The following is a 16,869-nucleotide window of genomic DNA, read 5'->3' on the forward strand; positions in this document are numbered from 1 at the left end:
CAATGGTAGGGATTAACTGAGCTGGTCTTGGGTCATTGATACGTCATTGGCAGAAGAATAGGACATGTGGTGCACCCTTAAATTACAAATGTCTCCAGGTATGAATATCGCAACAAAAAAATATGATCACTAACTAGGTTTCCATCCAATTGGTGACAGATTTTCATGTGAATAGTAAAGAATGTGCATGAAGAAAATATCCAAATGTTCTGGTGTGCTTCCACCAAACAGACTTGTTGCAGATAGAAATCAGCGCGTGATGACATAGTGCTCACGACCCGTCCTTTTTAGCTGAAACCCTAGACTCGCTCCAATTCGCATTCCACCCAAACAATCACACTCCACACTGTCATTTCCCACCTGGACAAAAGGAACACCTACGTGAGAATGCTATTCATTGACTACAGCTCAGCGTTCAACACCATAGTACAATCAAAGCTCATCACTAAGCTAAGGACCCTGGGACTCAACACCTCCCTCTGCAACTGGATCCTGGAACTTCCTGATGGGCCGCCCCCAGGTGGTGATGGTAGGCAACAACACATCCGCCAGGCTTATCCTCAAAACGGGGGCACTTCAGCGGTGCTCAGTCCCCTCCTGTTCTCCCTGTTCACCCACGACTGCGTGGTCAAGCACGACTCCAACACCATCATTAAGTTTGCTGACGACACAACGGTGGTAGGCCTGGTCACCAGTGACGATGAGTTAGCCTATAGGGAGGAGGTCAGAGACCTGGCCAGGTGGTGCCAGGACAACATACTCTTCCATGGCCTGCAAACTCACCAGACATGTCACCCATTGAGCATGTTTGGGATGCTCTGGATCGATGTGTACGACAGCGTGTTCCAGTTCCCACCAATATCCAGAAACTTCGCACAGCCATTGAAGAAGAGTGGGACGACATTCCAAAGGCCACAATCAACAATCTGTTCAACTCTACGCGAAGGAGATGTGTCGCGCTGCACGAGGCAAATGGTGGTCACACCAGATCAAATCAAATTATTTGAAATAATATTTTTTTAGTATTCTAATGTTAAGTAAGACGTTCATAAACACGACCAATGATTATTCTTCCGATATCATGTATCAAATGTTTTTATTAGACTGTTAGAATGTCATTGGCTGGAAGTGTACACAATTGTCTTTATGCCTATGTTTTTCACTAGGCCTTTGTAAAACTATACAAAACATATCCTTGACTCTATCTAAACAAAAAAATAAACTATTGTTGTTATATTTTAAATGGATATATTTCCACGAAATATTCTTCATTTATGCACTATTATGCACTACTCATTTATGCACCATTTATGCACTACACTTCATTTATGCACTATATATTTATCAAGCATTGGTGCTTATGTTTGCACACCTTGTGGGTTGATATGGATCTGATGCGTATGTTCTCAACGTTCTCTAACGGATACTTATAGGTTCTAGTGTTAAACAACTTAGACCAGCTGTTCTGTCAACATTCTTACAACATCAAATGATTGTTTTGGGCACCCTGATACATCACAGCACAACTGGACAGTTTTACTGTTCTAAGAACCTATCTCTTGTCATATTCCCACAATGTTCCCACATCCAAAATACCTGTTTTAGGAACTTTTAAAGAACATCACAAAAATTGTTCTAAGAACGTTTTTGTAACATGACTGGACTGTTTTTATGTTATAAGAACATTTTCTGCAACCTAACAAATGTTCTGGGAACTTTCATAGAAACAATTTAGGTTTGCTCACATTTTGGTAAATATTAAGAAAACATTCCAAGGATATTTAATTTAAAACATGAAAAATTATATATATATATTTTATATATATATGTGATCAAAAACATTATTTTAATGTTTTTGGGATGTTATCATTCTAATGTTAGATTAAACCCCAACTAGCACTTAATGAGAATCTTAGCTAATGTTCTGGGAATGTTCCAGGTTTGCTGGGAAAGTCCTGGTCAAAATAGTGCACTATATAGGGAATAGGGTTCCATAGGGATCTGGTCTAAAGTAGTGCACTATATAGGGAATAGGGTTCCATAGGGATCTGGTCTAAAGTAGTGCACTATATAGGGAATAGGGTTCCATAGGGCTCTGGTCTAAAGTAGTGCACTATATAGGGAATAGGGTTCCATAGGGCTCTGGTCTAAAGTAGTGCACTATATAGGGAATAGGGTTCCATAGGGCTCTGGTCTAAAGTAGTGCACTATATAGGGAATAGGGTTCCATAGGGCTCTGGTCTAAAGTAGTGCACTATATAGGGAATAGGGTTCCATAGGGATCTGGTCTAAAGTAGTGCACTATATAGGGAATAGGGTTCCATAGGGATCTGGTCTAAAGTAGTGCACTATATAGGGAATAGGGTTCCATAGGGATCTGGTCTAAAGTAGTGCACTATATAGGGAATAGGGTTCCATAGGGCTCTGGTCTAAAGTAGTGCACTATATAGGGAATAGGGTTCCATAGGGCTCTGGTCTAAAGTAGTGCACTATATAGGGAATAGGGTTCCATAGGGATCTGGTCTAAAGTAGTGCACTATATAGGGAATAGGGTTCCATAGGGCTCTGGTCTAAAGTAGTGCACTATATAGGGAATAGGGTTCCATAGGGCTCTGATCTAAAGTAGTGCACTATATAGGGAATAGGGTTTCATAGGGCTCTGGTCTAAAGTAGTGTACTATATATAGGGAATAGGGTTCCATAGGGCTCTGGTCTAAAGTAGTGCACTATATAGGCAATAGGGTTCCATTTGGGACACAGTTGTATTCTCACCGCTCCATGGACAGGCCTGCAGCAGGGGACTCCAGTCACTCCACTGGCTGTCTGGGTTGATATCGTCCTGGGCTCTCACCTGCAGCTGGTGGGCGTGGCCTGCTAGGGCATCAGTTATCAGCAGGGGGCTGGCCTTAGACTCCACCTGGAGGGGGAGGGATGAGATAGAGATATAGGGGGAGGGGGTGAGATAGAGATATAGGGGGAGGGGGTGAGATAGAGATATAGGGGGAGGGGGTGAGATAGAGATATAGGGGGAGGGGGTGAGATAGAGATATAGGGGGAGGGATGAGATACAGATATAGGGGGAGAGGGGGAGGGGTGAGAGAGATATAGGGGGAGGGGGTGAGATAGAGGTATAGGGGGAGGGATGAGATAGAGATATAGGGGGAGAGGGGGAGGGGTGAGAGAGATATAGGGGGAGGGGGTGAGATAGAGATATAGGGGGAGGGGGTGAGATAGAGATATAGGGGGAGGGGGTGAGATAGAGATATAGGGGGAGGGGGTGAGATAGAGATATAGGGGGATGGGGTGAGATAGAGATATAGGGGAGGGGGTGAGATAGAGATATAGAGGGGTAGGGGGAGGGGTGAGATAGAGATATAGGGGGAGGGGGTGTGATAGAGATATAGGGGGAGGGGGTGAGATATAGGGGGAGGGGGTGAGATAGAGATATAGGGGGAGGGGGTGAGATAGAGATATAGGGGGAGGGGGTGAGATAGAGATATAGGGGAGGGGGTGAGATAGAGATATAGGGGGGTAGGGGGAGGGGTGAGATAGAGATATAGGAGGAGGGATAGGGAGAAAGAGGGGAGAGAGAGATATAGGGGGAGGGGTGAGATAGAGATATAGCGGGAGGGGGTGAGATAGAGATATAGGGGGAGGGGTGAGATAGAGATATGGGGGGGTGAGAGAGATATAGGGGGAGGGGTGAGATAGAGATATAGGGGAGGGGGTGAGATAGAGATATAGGGGGGTAGGGGGAGGGGTGAGATAGAGATATAGGGGGAGGGGGTGAGATAGAGATATAGGAGGAGGGATAGGGAGAAAGAGGGGAGAGAGAGATATAGGGGGAGGGGTGAGATAGAGATATAGCGGGAGGGGGTGAGATAGAGATATAGGGGGAGGGGTGAGATAGAGATATAGCAGGAGGGGGTGAGATAGACATATAGGGGGAGGGGGGAGATAGAGATAGGGGTAGGGAGAAAGAGGGGAGAGAGAGATATAGGGGGAGGGGTGGGGGGGTGAGAGAGATATAGGGGGAGGGGTGAGATAGAGATATAGGGCGAGGGGTGAGATAGAGATATAGGGGAGGGGGTGAGATAGAGATATAGGGGGAGGGGCGAGATATAGATACAGGGGGAGGGAGATGGGGGAGAGATACAGATTTAGGGGGAAGGGAGAGATAGAGATATAGTGGGATGGAAAGGGAGAAGGAGGGGAGAGATAAAGATATAGGGGGGAGAGATAGAGATGTAGGGGGAGGGAGAGGGAGGGGAGAGATAAAGATATAGGGGGAGAGATAGAGATGTAGGAGGAGGGAGAGCGAGGGGAGAGATGGAGAGATAGAGAGATAGAGATGTAGGAGGAGGGAGAGCGAGGGGAGAGATGGAGAGATAGAGATGTAGGGGGAGGGAGAGCGAGGGGAGAGATGGAGAGATGGAGAGATAGAGATGTAGGGGGAGGGAGAGCGAGGGGAGAGATGGAGAGACAGAATGCTGAATAGAGGAACTAACGGTAGACCAGGTGAATAGAGGAACTAACTGTAGACCAGGTGAATACAGGAACTAATGGTAGACCAGGTGAATAGAGGAACTAACGGTAGACCAGGTGAATAGAGGAACTAACGGTAGACCAGGTGAATAGAGGAACTAACGGTAGACCAGGTGAATAGAGGAACTAACGGTAGACCAGGTGAATAGAGGAACTAACGGTAGACCAGGTGAATAGAGGAACTAACGGTAGACCAGGTGAATAGAGGAACTAACGGTAGACCAGGTTAATAGAGGAACTAACGATAGACCAGGTGAATAGAGGAACTAACGGTAGACCAGGTGAATACAGGAACTAACGGTAGACCAGGTGAATAGAGGAACTAACGGTAGACCAGGTGAATAGAGGAACTAACGGTAGACCAGGTGAATAGAGGAACTAACGGTAGACCAGGTGAATACAGGAACTAACGGTAGACCAGGTGAATAGAGGAACTAACGGTAGACCAGGTGAATAGAGGAACTAACGGTAGACCAGGTGAATAGAGGCACTAACGGTAGACCAGGTGAATAGAGGAACTAACGGTAGACCAGGTGCTGAATCCTACAGGACGGTAGCGGAGCTGGAAGCGGAGGGGGAAGGGCACAGCGTCGTGGAGCCAGGAGGCAGGGTACGTCCAGTACACCTGGAGCCTCATGGGATATCCCACCATCCCCACTGCTGTTACTGCCTCTGGGGGGTCTGGCTGCACTGTAGACACACAGAGGGGGGGGGGTGAGGAATCATGCAACCAACACTGGCACACACAGAGAAGCACACACACACACTGGTACGCACACACACTGGTACAGACAGACAGACGGGTACAGACAGACAGACAGACAGACAGACAGACAGACAGACAGACAGACAGACAGACAGACAGACAGACAGATGGGTACAGACAGGTACAGACAGACAGGTACAGACCGAGAGACGGGTACAGGCAGGTACAGACGGGCACAGACAGGTACAGACAGACAGGTACAAACAGACATGTAAAGACAGACAGACAGGCAGGCAGACATGTAAAGACAGAGAGGTACAGACAGCTAAAGACAGACGGGTACAGACATACAGACAGAAAGACTGAGAGACAGATAAAGACAGACGGGTACAGATAGGTAAAGACAGACAGGTACAGACAGATATGTAAAGACAGACAGGTATAGACATACAAGTAAAGACAGACAGGTACAGACAGACACGTACATACAGGTAAAGACAGACATGTACAGACAGGTAAAGACAGACAGGTAAAGACAGACAGGTACTGACAGGTAAAGACATACAGATACAGACAGACAGGTAAAGAAAGACACACAGACAGGTAAAGACATACAGATAAAGGCAGACAGGTAATGCCAGACAGGTAAAGACAGACAGATAGATAAAGACAGACAGGTAAAGACAGACAGACAGGTAAAGACAGACAGACAGGTAAAGGCAGACAGGTAAAGGCAGACAGGTAAAGACAGACAGACAGGTAAAGACAGACAGACAGGTAAAGACAGACAGACAGGTAAAGACAGGTGCAGACAGACAGGTACAGACAGACAGGTAAAGACAGACAGGTAAAGACAGACAGGTGCAGACAGACAGACAGACAGACAGACAGACAGACAGACAGACAGACAGACAGACAGACAGACAGACAGACAGACAGGTACAGACAGGTACAGACAGACAGGTGCAGACAGGCAGGTACAGACAGGTAAAGACAGACAGATAGATAAAGACAGACAGATAGATAAAGACAGACAGGTACAGACAGACAGGTACAGACAGGCAGGTACATACAGACAGGTAAAGACAGGTACATACAGACAGGTAAAGACAGGTAAAGACAGACAGATAGATAAAGACAGACAGATAGATAAAGACAGACAGGTACAGACAGACAGGTACAGACAGGCAGGTACATACAGACAGGTAAAGACAGGTACATACAGACAGGTAAAGACAGGTAAAGACAGACAGTGTCCAGATGAGGTAGTGACCTACAGAGTTCATGGAACTTGACCACCAAGATGGTGGTCTGTGACCCCAGAGGGTTGGTCTCTGTGATGTTGATGTTGTGGTAGTGTTGCCACATGGTAGGATCTGTGATGGTGCACTGCTTCTGGGGAGGGGAAGACACCACACACATCCTCACCTGGCTCTTATTACCCCTGGAGGGGGAGAGAGGAGAGAGGGAGGTCCTTCACTATCAACACCATTATATCTGTGTACCTACAGCACCATGCTGGTCGGAGAGGAGAGGACGGGTGGCTCACCTGTAAGAGGTGTGGTACTGGGCAGGCAGGAGGGTCTTCACAGACTCCACCCATGAACACAATACCAGGCTGTGATTGGACACACGACAGGAAACATTGAGCAGCCCGGGGGGATCTGAGGAAGAAGAGATGAGAAATGATGATCACATTCAATTACATTTTTTAATTTTACCTTTATTTACCTAGGCAAGTCAGTTAAGAACAAATTCTTATTTTCAATGACGGCCTCTATTATCCTAGGAACAACACAATATATACACGGTTTATCTCAGTGTGTGAGGGACTGCAGCTCTCCCCGGGTATCCTTTCTGAGGAATGATTAAGATTTAGGTCACAGCCTCAGTCTATGAAGGGAGGAGAAGGGAGACTTACGCCCCAGCCTGAGTCTGGTTGTCCTGATGAGTCGTCCCCGGTTGTCATGGCAGCTGTAGTTTCCCTCGGCAGCGCGGTCGGCCTGCAGGAGGACCAGATGACCATCTGATGTCACTCGGTGATGCCATGGTAACACGGAACTCCTGTTCAGACGCCACTTCACTGATGTCCTGCGGAGACATTATGACATCTGTGGACAATGTAGATGGAAATGGCTTGTATTGAGCGATAACCCTGGTTCCCACGGATAGCCCTGGTTCCCACGGATAGCCCTGATTCCCACGGATAGCGATAGCCCTGGTTCCCACGGATAGCCCTGATTCCCACGGATAGCGATAGCCCTGGTTCCCACGGATAGCCCTGATTCCCACTGATAGCGATAGCCCTGATTCCCACGGATAGCCCTGATTCCCACGGATAGCCCTGATTCCCACGGATAGCCCTGATTCCCACGGATAGCCCTGATTCCCACGGATAGCCCTGATTCCCACGGATAGCGATAGCCCTGGTTCCCACGGATAGCGATAGCCCTGGTTCCCACGGATAGCGATAGCCCCTGAGTTCCCACGGATAGCGATAGCCCTGGTTCCCACGGATAGCGATAGCCCCGGTTCCCACGGATAGCGATAGCCCCGGTTCCCACGGATAGCGATAGCCCCGGTTCCCACGGATAGCGATAGCCCTGGTTCCCAAGGATAGCGATAGCCCCGGTTCCCAAGGATAGCGATAGCCCCGGTTCCCACGGATAGCGATAGCCCCGGTTCCCACGGATAGCGATAGCCCCGGTTCCCACGGATAGCGATAGCCCTGGTTCCCACGGATAGCCCTGGTTCCCACGGATAGCGATAGCCCTGGTTCCCACGGATAGCGATAGCCCTGGTTCCCACGGATAGCGATAGCCCCGGTTCCCACGGATAGCGATAGCCCCGGTTCCCACGGATAGCGATAGCCCCGGTTCCCACGGATAGCCCTGGTTCCCACGGATAGCGATAGCCCTGGTTCCCACGGATAGCGATAGCCCTGGTTCCCACGGATAGCGATAGCCCTGGTTCCCACGGATAGCGATAGCCCTGGTTCCCACGGATAGCGATAGCCCTGGTTCCCACGGATAGCGATAGCCCTGGTTCCCACGGATAGCGATAGCCCTGATTCCCACGGATAGCGATAGCCCTGGTTCCCACGGATAGCGATAGCCCTGGTTCCCACGGATAGCGATAGCCCCGATAGCGATAGCCCTGGTTCCCACGGATAGCGATAGCCCTGATTCCCACGGATAGCGATAGCCCAGGTTCCCAAGGATAGCGATAGCCCTGGTTCCCACGGATAGCGATAGCCCTGGTTCCCACGGATAGCGATAGCCCCGGTTCCCACGGATAGCGATAGCCCTGGTTCCCACGGACACAGTAGTATATTTTTTTGTGCCTCTGTGATGTAGGATGTTAAATCTGAAATCACTTGAACCTGGGATGTCCCTCCTACCATTTTATTCAGTCTTCCAACTGTTGTCGTGGAAAATTGTCTTAAGAACATAATACTCTTACAAGAACTTGTGAATTCAATATAGACTTTAATACAGAGTAGCAAAGCCGAGCCCTTCCATGGAAGGACCCTATTACTCACGCAACAGAGATGATCCCCTCCATGGAAGGACCCTATTCCACACGCAACAGAGCCCCTCCATGGAAGGACCCTATTCCACACGCAACAGAGCCAAGCCCTTCCATGGAAGGACCCTATTCCACACGCAACAGAGCCCCTCCATGGAAGGACCCTATTCCACACGCAACAGGGCCGAGCCCCTCCATGGAAGGACCCTATTCCACACGCAACAGGGCCGAGCCCCTCCATGGAAGGACCCTATTCCACACGTAACAGAGCCCCTCCATGGAAGGACCCTATTCCACACGTAACAGAGCCCCTCCATGGAAGGACCCTATTCCACACGCAACAGAGCCAAGCCCCTCCATGGAAAATACTAAATTCTCATATTACAGAGTCCCATCTTTATATGATTCTGTCTCTGCTTAACGTATAGAGTTCCCTCCCTCTATATGAATATAGCTTCCCTGGACCGTTCTTTACCATTACCTCTCCATATCAGCTGCTGCTTGTTAACACCCACATCTGACAGCTGTATAGGTTATAATGCTAGCAGGGCCTCCTCATGTGGTACAAAAATAATGCATGCACTGCATGCTCATCCTTTTCTCTGTACCCCTTTGTCTGGCTATCTTGAGTATTTGGGGCCCTTTCTGCATAACTCAGGTCTGGTTGTCAGGTCGCTATGCCTCCCACCGTGGCCTGTTGCTCTATCAGAACCGGATGTCTTCTTCTCCTCCTATAGCCAAAATATGTATGTTCTTTCCCCTTCAGCACAGCTGCTTATCTCCCACACTGTCCATCACCTCCTGGCTGAACCCTACGTCACAGCCACTGACAAAGCACATATCTGCAATCCTTACATCGTAGTGCAGCAGGACAGACTGGTTTCATCACTATAGCACATTCAGAGGTTGAATTTATAGCCATTTAACAAAAAACACTCTCTGTTTGTCATAGATGGACAAGATTAATATGAGATGAAAGGCGAGATCCTAACGAGTTCAGGAAGCCAAGCTAGAGCTCACAGCTAAGGGCAGATGTCTAGAGACCTTTAGAAAATATACACATTTACTCTAACACGAAACCCATCATTATGTATTTCACAGTAATAAGGAATGTGAAATCTTAGCGTTAGGGGTTTTTATAATTTCATTATGCTATATTTATAAAGTTAATAAGGCATTTCAAGCCTTATTCATACAGTTTTGTTGAATAGGAAATAAGTCATATAAAATAGTTCATTTTTTGTATCATATTGTACTGTGTGCTGGATCTTGTGCCCTCAGAAGTGACTACACCTCAGAAACGACTACACCTCAGAAGTGACTACACCTCAGAAGTGACTACACCTCAGAAGTGACTACACCTCAGAAGTGACTACACCTCAGAAGTGACTACACCTCAGAAACGACTACACCTCAGAAACGACTACACCTCAGAAATGACTACACCTCAGAAATGACTACACCTCAGAAGGGACTACACCTCAGAAATGACTACACCTCAGAAGTGACTACACCTCAGAAGTGACTACACCTCAGTAACGACTACACCTCAGTACCTCAGAAGGGACTACACCTCAGAAGTGACTACCCCTCAGAAGTGACTACACCTCAGAAGTGACTACCCCTCAGAAATGACTACACCTCAGAAGTGACTACACCTCAGAAATGACTACACCTCAGAAATGACTACACCTCAGAAGGGACTACACCTCAGAAGTGACTACCCCTCAGAAGTGACTACACCTCAGAAGTGTATAACTAGATCTACCAGAAAGATGAGATGTTAACCTTTCTTGGAGTAAGCAGCATTACTAGTTATTGTTTATGGTCCTCATGATAAATAATGACTTTCAGGGAATACTAGATGACATGTAGTTGCATTGAGATGCCTAACTGCTAGGGGCTAAGCATTAGTCAAATGATAGCATGACCTCCAGGAGAAAGGACAATATGTCCGAACATAGACAAACTGACCCTCCTAGAGCCCTGCATAGTGAACCTAGCCATCCTAGACCCTCCCCAGAGCCCTGCATAGTGAACCTAGCCATCCTAGACCCCCCAGAGCCCTGCATAGTGAACCTAGCCATCCTAGACCCCCCCCAGAGCCCTGCATAGTGAACCTAGCCATCCTAGACCCCCCAGAGCCCTGCATAGTGAACCTAGCCATCCTAGACCCCCCAGAGCCCTGCATAGTGAACCTAGCCATCCTAGACCCTCCCCCAGAGCCCTGCATAGTGAACCTAGCCATCCTAGACCCCCCAGAGCCCTGCATAGTGAACCTAGCCATCCTAGACCCCCCCCAGAGCCCTGCATAGTGAACCTAGCCATCCTAGACCCCCCCCAGAGCCCTGCATAGTGAACCTAGCCATCCTAGACCCCCCCAGAGCCCTGCATAGTGAACCTAGCCATCCTAGACCCTCCCCAGAGCCCTGCATAGTGAACCTAGCCATCCTAGACCCCCCCAGAGCCCTGCATAGTGAACCTAGCCATCCTAGACCCCCCAGAGCCCTGCATAGTGAACCTAGCCATCCTAGACTCCCCCCCAGAGCCCTGCATAGTGAACCTAGCCATCCTAGACCCCCCCCCAGAGCCCTGCATAGTGAACCTAGCCATCCTAGACCCCCCAGAGCCCTGCATAGTGAACCTAGCCATCCTAGACCCCCCCAGAGCCCTGCATAGTGAACCTAGCCATCCTAGACCCCCCCCCAGAGCCCTGCATAGTGAACCTAGCCATCCTAGACCCCCCCCCCCAGAGCCCTGCATAGTGAACCTAGCCATCCTAGACCCCCCCAGAGCCCTGCATAGTGGAACCTAGCCATCCTAGACCCTCCCCAGAGCCCTGCATAGTGAACCTAGCCATCCTAGACCCCCCCCCAGAGCCCTGCATAGTGAACCTAGCCATCCTAGACCCCCCAGAGCCCTGCATAGTGAACCTAGCCATCCTAGACCCCCCAGAGCCCTGCATAGTGAACCTAGCCATCCTAGACCCCCCAGAGCCCTGCATAGTGAACCTAGCCATCCTAGACCCCCCAGAGCCCTGCATAGTGAACCTAGCCATCCTAGACCCCCCCAGAGCCCTGCATAGTGAACCTAGCCATCCTAGACCCCCCAGAGCCCTGCATAGTGAACCTAGCCATCCTAGACCCCCCAGAGCCCTGCATAGTGAACCTAGCCATCCTAGACCCCCCAGAGCCCTGCATAGTGAACCTAGCCATCCTAGACCCCCCCAGAGCCCTGCATAGTGAACCTAGCCATCCTAGACCCTCCCCAGAGCCCTGCATAGTGAACCTAGCCATCCTAGACCCCCCAGAGCCCTGCATAGTGAACTAGCCATCCTAGACCCCCCAGACCCTGCATAGTGAACCTAGCCATCCTAGACCCCCCCCCCAGAGCCCTGCATAGTGAACCTAGCCATCCTAGACCCCCCCCCCAGAGCCCTGCATAGTGAACCTAGCCATCCTAGACCCCCCCCCAGAGCCCTGCATAGTGAACCTAGCCATCCTAGACCCCCCCCCCAGAGCCCTGCATAGTGAACCTAGCCATCCTAGACCCCCCAGAGCCCTGCATAGTGAACCTAGCCATCCTAGACCCCCCCCAGAGCCCTGCATAGTGAACCTAGCCATCCTAGACCCCCCCCCCCCCAGAGCCCTGCATAGTGAACCTAGCCATCCTAGACCCTCCCCAGAGCCCTGCATAGTGAACCTAGCCATCCTAGACCCCCCCCCCCCAGAGCCCTGCATAGTGAACCTAGCCATCCTAGACCCCCCCCAGAGCCCTGCATAGTGAACCTAGCCATCCTAGACCCTCCCCAGAGCCCTGCATAGTGAACCTAGCCATCCTAGACCCCCCAGAGCCCTGCATAGTGAACCTAGCCATCCTAGACCCCCCAGAGCCCTGCATAGTGAACCTAGCCATCCTAGACCCTCCCCCCCAGAGCCCTGCATAGTGAACCTAGCCATCCTAGACCCCCCCCCCAGAGCCCTGCATAGTGAACCTAGCCATCCTAGACCCCCCCCCCAGAGCCCTGCATAGTGAACCTAGCCATCCTAGACCCCCCCAGAGCCCTGCATAGTGAACCTAGCCATCCTAGACCCTCCCCCAGAGCCCTGCATAGTGAACCTAGCCATCCTAGACCCCCCAGAGCCCTGCATAGTGAACCTAGCCATCCTAGACCCCCCCCAGAGCCCTGCATAGTGAACCTAGCCATCCTAGACCCTCCCCAGAGCCCTGCATAGTGAACCTAGCCATCCTAGACCCCCCCCCAGAGCCCTGCATAGTGAACCTAGCCATCCTAGACCCCCCAGAGCCCTGCATAGTGAACCTAGCCATCCTAGACCCCCCAGAGCCCTGCATAGTGAACCTAGCCATCCTAGACCCTCCCCAGAGCCCTGCATAGTGAACCTAGCCATCCTAGACCCTCCCCAGAGCCCTGCATAGTGAACCTAGCCATCCTAGACCCCCCCCCCAGAGCCCTGCATAGTGAACCTAGCCATCCTAGACCCCCCCCCCCCCCAGAGCCCTGCATAGTGAACCTAGCCATCCTAGACCCCCCCCCCCCCAGAGCCCTGCATAGTGAACCTAGCCATCCTAGACCCCCCCCCCCCCCAGAGCCCTGCATAGTGAACCTAGCCATCCTAGACCCCCCAGAGCCCTGCATAGTGAACCTAGCCATCCTAGACCCCCCCCCCCCCAGAGCCCTGCATAGTGAACCTAGCCATCCTAGACCCCCCCCCAGAGCCCTGCATAGTGAACCTAGCCATCCTAGACCCTCCCCAGAGCCCTGCATAGTGAACCTAGCCATCCTAGACCCCCCCCCAGAGCCCTGCATAGTGAACCTAGCCATCCTAGACCCCCCCCCAGAGCCCTGCATAGTGAACCTAGCCATCCTAGACCCCCCCCCCCCCCAGAGCCCTGCATAGTGAACCTAGCCATCCTAGACCCCCCAGAGCCCTGCATAGTGAACCTAGCCATCCTAGACCCCCCAGAGCCCTGCATAGTGAACCTAGCCATCCTAGACCCCCCCAGAGCCCTGCATAGTGAACCTAGCCATCCTAGACCCCCCCAGAGCCCTGCATAGTGAACCTAGCCATCCTAGACCCCCCCCCCCCCCCAGAGCCCTGCATAGTGAACCTAGCCATCCTAGACCCCCCAGAGCCCTGCATAGTGAACCTAGCCATCCTAGACCCCCCAGAGCCCTGCATAGTGAACCTAGCCATCCTAGACCCCCCAGAGCCCTGCATAGTGAACCTAGCCATCCTAGACCCTCCCAGAGCCCTGCATAGTGAACCTAGCCATCCTAGACCCCCCCAGAGCCCTGCATAGTGAACCTAGCCATCCTAGACCCCCCCCAGAGCCCTGCATAGTGAACCTAGCCATCCTAGACCCCCCAGAGCCCTGCATAGTGAACCTAGCCATCCTAGACCCCCCCCCCCCAGAGCCCTGCATAGTGAACCTAGCCATCCTAGACCCCCCCCCCCAGAGCCCTGCATAGTGAACCTAGCCATCCTAGACCCCCCCAGAGCCCTGCATAGTGAACCTAGCCATCCCCAGAGCCCCCATAGTGGAACATACCTGTCTAGTGCTGCTCCACACACCAGCGTGACGTTGGATCCCAGCCTCCCATACTGAACATCTGAAACTGGACAAGATGTTAGACCTGTTAGATCTGTGTGTCTAAACACTTCTATTCGTTTTGTACAGTCAGGATTTAGAAGAAGCGCCAGTCCTCAGCATTTTATATCTCTATGACCTAAAGTAGACCATCTTATACACAAAGATATGTTAGAGCGTCCTGTTGTGTCTGCTGTTACATAGCAGCCGTGTATAAACACTCACAGTCCTCCCATAAGTCTTCAGCACAGTCAGGATTTGTAAACTACTGTTCGCAGTCGTATCGGTGCCTTCAGACAGTATTTCATTCTGTTGTGTTGCAGCCTGGATTCAAAATGGATGAAATCCATATTGTTTCTCACCCATCTATACTCAATACTCCATAATGACAAAGTGAAAACATGTTTTTAGAAATGTTTGCAAATTTATTCAAAATTAAATACTGAAATATCTCATTTACATAAGAATTCACACCCTTAAGTCAATACATGTCAGAATCATATTTGGCAGCGATTACAGCTGTGAGTCTTTCTGGGTAAGTCTCTAAGAGCTTTGCACATCTGGATTGTACAATATTTTCACATTACTCTTATTAAAATGATTCAAGCTCTGTCAAGTTGGTTGTACCATTACTAGAGAAACATTTTCAAAGCCATAGATTCTGAAGCCGATTTAAGTCGAAACTGTAACTAGGCCACTCTTATCCAGAGCGACTTACAGTAGTGAATGCATACATTTCATACATTTTTTTTCTCCGTACTGGTCCCCCCGTGGGAATCGAACCCACAACTCTTGCGTTGTAAACACCATGCTCTACCAACTGAGCCACACGGGATAGTGTCCAACTCCTGCGTGTATTTGATTATTGTCCTGCTGAAAGGTGCATTCATCTCCCAGTATCTATTGGAAAGCAGACTGAACCAGGTTTTCCTCTAGGATTTTGCCAGTGCTTGAATATGAATATGTGTTTGTTGTGTTGGATTTGCCCAAAACATAACACTCTGTATTCGGGACATAGTTACTTAACTTAGCAGTTTTACTTTAGTGCCTTTATTTCAAACAGGATGGATATTTTGGATTATTTTTTTAATCCAGTACAGGCATCCTTCTTTTCACTCTGTCATTTAGGTCAGTTCTCTCCTATCACAGCCATTAAACTCTGTAACTGTTTTAAAGTCACCATTGGCCTCATTGTGAAATCCCTGAGCGGTTTCCTTCCTACTGAGTAGTGACTGGGTGTATTGATACACTTCCTGATGCTCAAAGGGATTTAACCAGTTGAACTCTGAATGGCTGTTTTGGGCCCTATATAGGGACTGGTGAGTATTGGGGGTGGGGGGGGGGGGTTATAGAAAGTGACATATCATTTGAATTCCACTTACTGCTGGCAATATGACAATAATATATTTTGGGGAAATATGTGAAACCCCTTCTGACTAACAAGATGGACATGCCAGCACAGGTGTAACACATTAGTAACGAGGTGACGCCAATCGGTTCGCCCTACGTTCAATCTCTAAATATAAACAGACAAACCAAAACCTGTAACAGTCCGTAAATCAAATTAAAAAAACAGAAAATGGAGTCGTCTGCTTGGTAAGGAATTTGACTTTTCCTAGTATGATAGAGTACTTTTTCCACCACTACATTTAAGTACAGTTGAAACCAGATATTTTTAGACTTTTACTCAAAATCTCAATTTAAATTCAGGCTGTAACACAACAATTTGTAGAAAACCTCAAGGGGTGTGAATACTTTCTAAAGGCACTGTAAACATTATTAAAGTGACCAATGACTATGGGCATAGGGCAGCAGTCTCGAAGGTGCAGGGTAGAGTACTGGGTGGTAGCCGGGTAGAACAGTCTCTAAGGTGCAGGGTAGAGTAGCAGGTGGTAGCCGGCTAGAACAGTCTCTAAGGTGCAGGGTAGAGTACTGGGTGGTAGTCGGCTAGAACAGTCTCGAAGGTGCAGGGTAGAGTACCGGGCGGTAACCGGTAGTAACAGCGACTACAGCTCTGTTATACAGAATACAGTATGGCTGATTTAGGGATGCCTTTACGTCATTGGTCCATATCTTACAGGGGAGCTGTAAGGGGGTTCGTTAGGTTACTGTCTCTTACCTTCATTGGTCCATATCTCTGACTGGGTGTTGACGGAGGACAGTGCGAGGAGGTGGCCAATGACTAGCAGACCACTGGGACATGACACAAGACAGGTCATCTGGAGAAAGAGAGTGAGAGTTAAGGGGTCAGGACATCATCGTACAGCAGACAACACTGGGTCAGGACATCATCGTACAGCAGACAACACTGGGTCAGGGGTCAGGACATCATCGTACAGCAGACAACACTGGGTCAGGACATCATCGTACAGCAGACAACACTGGGTCAGGGGTCAGGACATCATCGTACAGCAGACAACACTGGGTCAGGGGTCAGGGGATCATCATTATTATCAGCCCTGACCCTGGTACTGGAGACA

At 49.8% G+C, this 16,869-nt stretch overlaps 1 protein-coding gene across 1 annotated transcript in view; it reads right to left on the reverse strand.

The window, feature by feature from the left end:
• The window catches only part of il11ra (interleukin 11 receptor subunit alpha), a 101,988-nt gene that overhangs the window by 18,146 nt on the left and 66,973 nt on the right, over positions 1–16,869 (reverse strand). Inside the window, exons 2-8 of the mRNA XM_014139063.3 lie at positions 16,509–16,608; positions 14,351–14,417; positions 7,173–7,342; positions 6,801–6,915; positions 6,529–6,695; positions 5,069–5,235; positions 2,773–2,917 (exon numbers count right to left, since the gene is read on the reverse strand). Coding sequence (XP_013994538.1) covers positions 2,773–2,917; positions 5,069–5,235; positions 6,529–6,695; positions 6,801–6,915; positions 7,173–7,342; positions 14,351–14,417; positions 16,509–16,608 — 931 coding nt within the window. The remainder of the gene's footprint in view (positions 1–2,772; positions 2,918–5,068; positions 5,236–6,528; positions 6,696–6,800; positions 6,916–7,172; positions 7,343–14,350; positions 14,418–16,508; positions 16,609–16,869) is intronic.

The sequence above is a fragment of the Salmo salar genome, chromosome 13, assembly GCF_965601325.2.
Source record: "Salmo salar chromosome 13, fSalSal1, whole genome shotgun sequence".
In the NCBI taxonomy this organism is placed as follows: domain Eukaryota; kingdom Metazoa; phylum Chordata; class Actinopteri; order Salmoniformes; family Salmonidae; genus Salmo; species Salmo salar.